The sequence below is a fragment of the Primulina huaijiensis genome, chromosome 2 (assembly GCF_012295235.1).
Source record: "Primulina huaijiensis isolate GDHJ02 chromosome 2, ASM1229523v2, whole genome shotgun sequence".
Classification (NCBI taxonomy): domain Eukaryota; kingdom Viridiplantae; phylum Streptophyta; class Magnoliopsida; order Lamiales; family Gesneriaceae; genus Primulina; species Primulina huaijiensis.
Window position 1 is genome coordinate 17,679,224 of NC_133307.1, and position 7,953 is coordinate 17,687,176.

The 7,953-nt window shown below is 35.4% G+C and overlaps 1 protein-coding gene across 1 annotated transcript; it reads right to left on the bottom strand.

Annotated features, from left to right (window-relative positions):
• Window positions 1–3,657: 3,657 nt before the first annotated feature.
• LOC140959454 (histone deacetylase complex subunit SAP18-like) lies at window positions 3,658–6,197 on the bottom strand. Its single transcript, XM_073417281.1, has 6 exons — window positions 6,049–6,197; window positions 5,390–5,422; window positions 5,186–5,296; window positions 4,349–4,444; window positions 3,982–4,059; window positions 3,658–3,901 (listed from the first exon to the last, which is right to left on the bottom strand). Exons 1-6 carry the CDS (start codon window positions 6,163–6,165, stop codon window positions 3,863–3,865), a joined length of 474 nt encoding a protein of 157 aa, XP_073273382.1. The 5' UTR covers window positions 6,166–6,197; the 3' UTR covers window positions 3,658–3,862.
• Window positions 6,198–7,953: the final 1,756 nt, after the last annotated feature.

Below are 7,953 nucleotides of genomic sequence, written 5' to 3' on the forward strand. Positions count from 1 at the left end.
AAGATACTCCCTCAACTGTGGAAGTTGAATCTAATCCCCAACAATCAGTAGTTGAAATACAACATCCAAGAAGGTCTGATAGGGTTATTAGACCACCTGCAAGATATACGCTTCTTCATGAACAAAGCCATGATGAGGCTTGTGTTGGATGTGATCCAATGAATTTCAAAAAATCAATATCTGATACTGATTCAACCAAATGGCTTGAAGCCATGCAGTCTGAAATGGACTCTATGTATTCAAACCAAGTTTGGACATTGGTGGATCCACCTGAGGGAATCGTTCTCATAGGAAGCAAATGGATCTACAAAATAAAGCTTGGGGCGGATGAGAAGGTGTTGACCTTCAAAGCAATAATGGTTGCAAAATATTATACTCAAAGGCAAAAAATTGACTATGAGGAAACTTTTTCATCAGTTGCTATGTTTAAGTCCATTAGAATACTATTAGCCATAACAGCATGGTATGACTATGAGATATTGCAAATAGATGTAAAGACTGCATTCCTCAATGGAGACATCAAAGAAGATATTTATATGTCTCAACCTGAGGGATACACATCAGTAGGAAGTGAGCATAAGGTATGCAAACTTTAGAGATCAATATATGGTCTCAAGCAGGTGTCAAAGAGTTGGAACCTCATATTTGATAGCACTATCAAGGAATTTGGTTTTGCTAAAAATCCTGAGGAACCATGCGTGTACAAGAAAGTTACTGGGAGTGCAGTGACATTCTTAGTACTTTATGTTGATGATATCCTGCTCAGTGGGAATAATATAAAATTACTGCAATCAACTAAAGTTTGGTTAGCAAGTAAATTCTCCATGAAAGACATGGGTGAAGCATCCTATGTATTGAGAATACATATCTATAGAGATAGATCAAAGAGGATGCTGGAGCTCACCCAAGCCACTTATATCGATACCATCCTGAAGCGATTCTCTATGGAAGAGTCCAAGAGAGGATACTAACCAATGGGTCATGGTGTTACTCTATCTAAAGCTATGTGTCCCAAAACTAATGAAGAGATAGAGATGATGGCATGTATTCCATATGCGTAAGCCATTGGTAGTATCATGTATGGTACGATATCGACATGTCCTAATGTTACTTACGCTCTGAGTGTTATAAGCAGATATCAAGCGAACCCTGGTCCAATGCATTGGAAGGCCGTGAAAGATATTTTTAAGTACTTGAGAATGACTAAGAACTTGTTCATGGTCTATGGAGGTGGATAATTGAAATTAGAATGCTACACTGATTCTATCTTCCAATGTGACGTAGATGATTCGAAGTCGGCCTCTGGTTTTGTATTCATGCTAAATGGTGTGGTTGTCTCTTGGAAAAGTTCCAAGAAAGACACCGTTGCGGATTCCACCATTGAAGCTGAATACATTGTTGCATCTGCTGCAGCCAAAGAGGCAGTTTGCATGAAGAATTTGTCCAAGAGTTGGCGTTATTGCTAATGGAGTTGATTCAGTCCCAGTGTACTGCGACAACACTGGTGACGTTGCTCAAGCAAAGGAACCAAGGTCTCATCAGCGATCCAAACATGTACTGAGGAAATTCCATATCATCCGGAGATTGTGGAAAGAGGAGATATATCAGTTGAAAGAGTTCTCTCTGCAGATAATATTGCCGAACCACTTACAAATCTCTTGCCAGGACCATTGTCTGAGAAGCAACGCGAAGCAATGTGATTAAAGTTTATGGGTAGTTAGCTCTAGGGCAAGTGGGAGATTGTTAGAGTAGATGTCCTGTAAGACAACTGTTGGCTAGGGAATTTATTGACGCATTTGTAATAAACAATCTTTATTTTAATATAATTCATTATTTCATTGTTTGTTACTTCTTTATCTGTATATCCATGTGATCAACATAGATAAAGACCTTGATTATACTTTATCGTAATTCGATGTAGAAACTCATTTGTAAACACTGTATGATCTAAATTTGTTCCTAGTCGATTCAGCCGCCTAAAACGTGGATAAAGGTCGCTTGAGCTCAAAACTAGCATTTGTGATGTTGTGTATCGCGTTTCTTGGTAAGGGCATAGAGATGTCCAAACATGCATATGGGTAGTCATATGATGATTATACCGAACTACCCTCCCTCGAACTTTCCAAATGGTTATCATTCATCGAGAAGATAAGTATGTGGTTATGATTGTACACCATTAGTCCTTACGACACGGGACAACATTGTGGCTCTATATGCTAGGGCTGTGTTTTGACTCGTTTACCGACTCCATGAGGGTCATCAGGTGGCGAGATTGGGTACAGTTGCGACACATGTGGGAGCCAATGCATTATAGTCGGGAATTCACCGCTCACCTACGGATGTGAATATCCTATTGATCTGATTAAATAATAGTGTATGGAATCTCTGGCCAGAGTATGAGATGTACGTTAGAGAAAGAGTTCTCCAATTGTACATGCGATGCCACTATTTATTCTCAAAGATGCGTCACATAGTTATCGAATTATTATGCAACCTTCGATGAACCAATGTTGCAGATTCGATAGGGATATATGAGATGAAGGGACCGTACTGTACGTTAATCATAACCGATTGGTTCTTTCATGCACTATCAGTGATACCTAGGGAATCATGGGGCGATGCTACTATACGCTCTTACCATGATTCGATGGTCTTAATCAGAAATCATAGAAATATGATTTCTGACATTCTCATTATCAATTGTTCATAAATAGAATGGGAAAAATTAGGGTAAGCCCGAATAAATGATTATGTCCTGAATCACAAAGAGTTGTGAATCCACGGCCAGCTGTATCCCTAAACCATTGAGAGACACACAAGCACTTGATCATTTGTTCTCGTTGAGAGAATAAATTCAAGAAATTGAATTTATATTATGATATAGTAAATTCAAGGAGTTGAATTTATGATAATTAAATTTTGAGAAAATAAATTCAAAGAGTTGAATTTATGAAATAGTAAGTTCATGAAATTGAATTTATGAATTTATAAAATTTGAAGATAAAAAATTCAAGGAGTTGAATTTATAAAATTTGAGAATTTAATTTATTAAACTCAAAAGTTGAGTTTATTAAATATTAAATTAAATATAGTGAGAAGTATGTTAATGGGCTTGTAGGAATACAAGTCCAACATACTAAATAATTAAAGTTTTTAATGGACTTTGATTAATTAATTAAACTAGTTGGACTAGTCCAATTAATTAATCAAGCTCATTAATGTTAATTACGAAAATTTAGTCATGACTTGATTATAAAAAATAGTAGAGAAGCCATAACCCTAACCACCAAGCAAGCCTCCACTCTCATTGTGATCTTCAAAAATTCCTCCAACTTTCCTCTCAAAATTTCGGCCACCCTCTTTGAAAAAAGAGATTGAAATGCCTCTCGTATTTTGATCAACAACGTTGAAACTTCTTCCAAATATTCTAGTGCTATTTGGAAGAGGAACAAATCTTCTAGTCGTGGATTTGATATAAAGATTGAAGAAAAAGCACCTTGATGGAAGTTCGTAGGAAATACATCAAGAACTATCTCTGCCACTCCCAGAATAGTTAGAGCCTTGTGAATCTTTCACCGAATGTAAAAGTTTTAAACATTCTATGTATGTTTAATTATTAAAACCATACGAGTGCTCAAATGTATATTGAATGTCAAGATCTAAAAATTTTAAAACTTCCGCTGCGTTTGGGCATTAGAAAACCGAGATCCAACAAAACATTGGTTAAAAATGAGGTACATCCATTAGGCAATGGATTGCAGTTACATCACACCTACAGATCTATCTTTTTTTCAATGAGAGTCTCATCAAATGCGAGCCACAGAAAACATTTAAATGTTTGAGCAAAGAAACCCGGCACAGATTACTGGGTCAGGATTGCAACATCCAGGTAATCACCTATCTGCATTGGTATGCAACAAGTCAAAATCAATTTGTGAAAACCCCATTGTTATTTTGCTGCACAAGGAAACGACTATTTACCTGGAAACTGAGATCACTGAAGGCTTTGCTCCCACTGTCGGGCCGTCTTCCATTAGGGTAAGAAAAGGTTCTCCCTACCTTCAAAAATTGAAAAGAAACACAGATTGACCAACTTTTATGCTTCTAGTTAAAAATATTGTAAAATTTATAAAATAAAAACACTTGGTGAATTGATATTTCAATGGGATTACATATTCAAGATTAACCATCTTACAACCATGATGAACAATCAGTATGGGGAGATGAACATTCCATGATAACTAACAGGACGATAGAATTGAGATTGAAGATGTCAATATGCAAAATTGAAAACAAAATAGTGGGAAAATGATAAAATTCTGCGAACTAGCACATGGAAAAAATTAACCTCTCTAACCACAAAACGGCCACATTTATCAGGATAGACAAAAGCAAAAGACAGAATAGCATCTCTTCTTCTTGCTTCCGGAGTTACTTCTTTCACCTGAAAAGCAAACAAAATGGTTAACTACAAACTAAAATACATTGAAAGAGTTTTTTTCCCCAAACATGGGATAAAAAAATCAAAACAAAGAAAACCAAAGGTGCTACTTGATTTTTTTTTTTTTTTTGAAAGTAAACACTACTAGCTTTTGCCTGCAGATCCAACTGATGTATAGCACAAAACAAAGCAAAAAACTGCACTCCAACACCACCAGTCAGTTTGACACGGCCACTGAAAACCTCTCTGAATGAGAAGAATTATGCCATTACAATCAAGAATTCACATCCCAGCAACCACCACGACTTCCAAATTTATCAGACGAGAATACAACCAACATAAGGATAACGTATCGAACAACTTTGAAAATGTAGACTCAAGCTTGTTTAGAAAAATAGCTAGTGACGGGAGGGCTAGTCGATATTTATCGTGCTAATAAATAAAATAATTAAAATCGAAAGATGCTACCAAAAGAAATTATACATTTAAAAGTGATAAAAACTTTTTCGGCTGCTTATCTATATAAGCAAGCTTTCATATTAAAATAAACTGAAACTAGAGGATATCAACATTTTTATTCTACACCACACATGGCAAACAAAGAAAACAAATGCAGAAACACTAACATGCATCAAAAACTTTTTTTTTTATAAAGTATTTCAATGTGCAAGAACACACATAAAACTTTGAGACGCTGAAAGGGAAACCAAAAGTAACTTTGGCGAAAAATCTCAGATCCCTAACCAGATCAGTTAATTCACACAAAGTTGCATCCATCCATGTATAAATCTGAACCTCATCCTTTGGTTCCTTGCCTCTCACAGCAAAATCACCATCAGTATGATGGTCTCCAACCTGAAAATTGTTCAAAAGAAATAAAACCATAGGGTATAGGAAATTCTGTTTCATATAAATTGAGTTACTCTTGTTCACGAATGGTGAGTATACCTTGGTGAAAACACGAAGCAACAACGGACAAGTCTGTACAAACAAAAGACAACCAAAAAATCAAATAAATTAAAGTTATAATGCAACGAAAAAGTAAATTTTATGTCACCTCTGGCTAAATAACACTGATTACTTCTCAAGAAAAAGTATCCCACAAGTTTCAGGTTATAACAATTAAAAAAGTTATCAAACACGCCAACAAATCTAAACATTCGGATTTGCCCTGGACAAAAAAGCCAAGATTACTAATGAAAAATAAAGCCATAACGCAAGAAAAACCATCTCACCCCTATTCATTTTCTTGCTAAACTCTTAATGAACAAATATTCAATTTTCAGTTAATCGATTCATATAGAACAACATTATAAGTACGTTTAGCATTCTGTGAAAAACCATTGATATTTTTCTCAACCCTTCCTTCTCTCAATCCTAACTTAAACAGAGCTTCCAAAAACAGCACAAAACTGGAAGGATACACAAACTAGAACGCAACCTCATTCTCTATCTACCAGACTTTCCCTGGTTAACAATAAGCTCCTAAACAGACATCCCTCAGGTAAATGCTAGAAAAAGGTCGCAACGGAAAAAAAAAACCCACAGTACCTCTAAAGCCATGGATAAATATATCATAAAAAATAAATAGGGGGACAGAAAGAGACCTTCTCGCGATCCACAGGTTCGAACCGTGGGGCAGAAGGCTTGACGGAAGCAGGCGTCGGAGGGCCCCTACCCGGCGGAGGGCCAGGCCTTCCAGGTCTTCTTTGGACTTCTGCCATCTTTCACCATGGCGTGCAAAGTTGCGTACGTTTTGATTCTGTTCAGCCACATATGGGCTTTAAGAGCAATTTTGTTTCCGAAATTGCACTAAACCTTTGGATAAGCCCATAATTTATTTAACCACATTCGGGTTTTAAGCCCATTGTTAAGAGTTTTCTTTTGCCCAAATTGAGCTAAACCTTTGGATAAGCCCATACTTTTCAACTCCTTTATCCATAATGCCCTAAACCATGGGTTGTGGTTAGGGGTGTTCAAACTTCGGATAAAATCAAAAAAATGTAAAATCTAAACAGAAAAACCGAACACTGAATCGAACCGAAAATCGAATTTTATAATTCGGATATAAATGTTAAAACCGAAATTTATTTGGTTCGGTTTCGGATTATATATGTCAAAACCAAACCGACCGAAAAAACCGAAATTTCATTAAATTAACAATTTTATTTTTATTATATATTTTTTGAGATGATATCAGTGAATGATGAATTATTTTGAATAATATTTAGTTGATTGTTGTTTATGTAATTCATTTAGACTTTATATTTAAATGTTTTACTAAAAAATCATATAAACAAATAACATATTATATTTTACAATATATTTATCTTATTAATTTAAATAATTGTATCAAAACCGAAATAACCGAACCATTTCCGTAGAAAACCGAACCGAAACGAAAAAAATGGTTCGGATATCGGATTATATATTTGTAAAACCGAAAACCGAAAAAACCAAAATAAAAACCGAAAACCGAACCGAACCGAATCAACCGATGAACACCCCTATTGTGGTTAAAAATTACGAAATTCCAAGACACCGAACCATGAGCATGACATCGGTGTTGCTTTCAAATAAAATTATAAAACAACAAGCTTCATATCATAGAATTTAGCCAAAAAATAATACGACGAAATTTGTTATTACATCTCTAAATACAAATCATAATCATAAACAAATACATCAGCGGAAGCTAAAAGTTATTATCATAGGGACAACAAAAATCAAATAATACCAACACATTAAGTATGCTCTTTCTGTTCGAGTTCTTTTCCATTCTTATACGACGGAGGAAGCAAGGGGTGAGTGTTTGGGGAAACACTTAGCCAAGTGAGGGCCAATCGTACATACGAATATCAAAATATAAATATAATATGAGTTCAACAGTGACACATCGTTGAATGTGTCGTACATTAGTCAAGATATGATACAAACAGAATTCGAAACAAGGCTTCAAGACGTATCATAAGTGGCATAAACTTATACAAAAGCATTGTTATTCATCTCTTTATCCATGACATACTGATCAGTCCATAATTGTTATTCCTCTAAGGGGCAAGACCATATATCAGTTATTATAATCTACTGCATCAGGGCCTTATTATATCATGTTTCAGAAATTTCCTTACCACTTTTAATTTGAATCCTAACAGTACATTTTCAAGATTTCATAGAATAACAGAGGAGTCATGCGAAACAAAACATATACAAAATCAAAGTATATGAAACAAGCAGTGTACGATCGAGTTTTCAAAATCAGGAACATCATTATCTAAAAATATATATATAAGTCCACTTTCCTGTTATTGGATCCTAAGAAAATGGTGTAGGAATACTCGTCGTTGAAATGCTACGAGCTTGGGCAAAAATCTTCTCAAACTTGGCAAAGTTTTGCTCAAGTTGGAATCAAACTTTGATCGAGATTTTGATGAGGAAATCTGCTCGATTTTGGGACAGAATAATGCAGCCTTCTTGCTCCAAAAACAGCTGCTGTAAGGCTTCGAAATGGA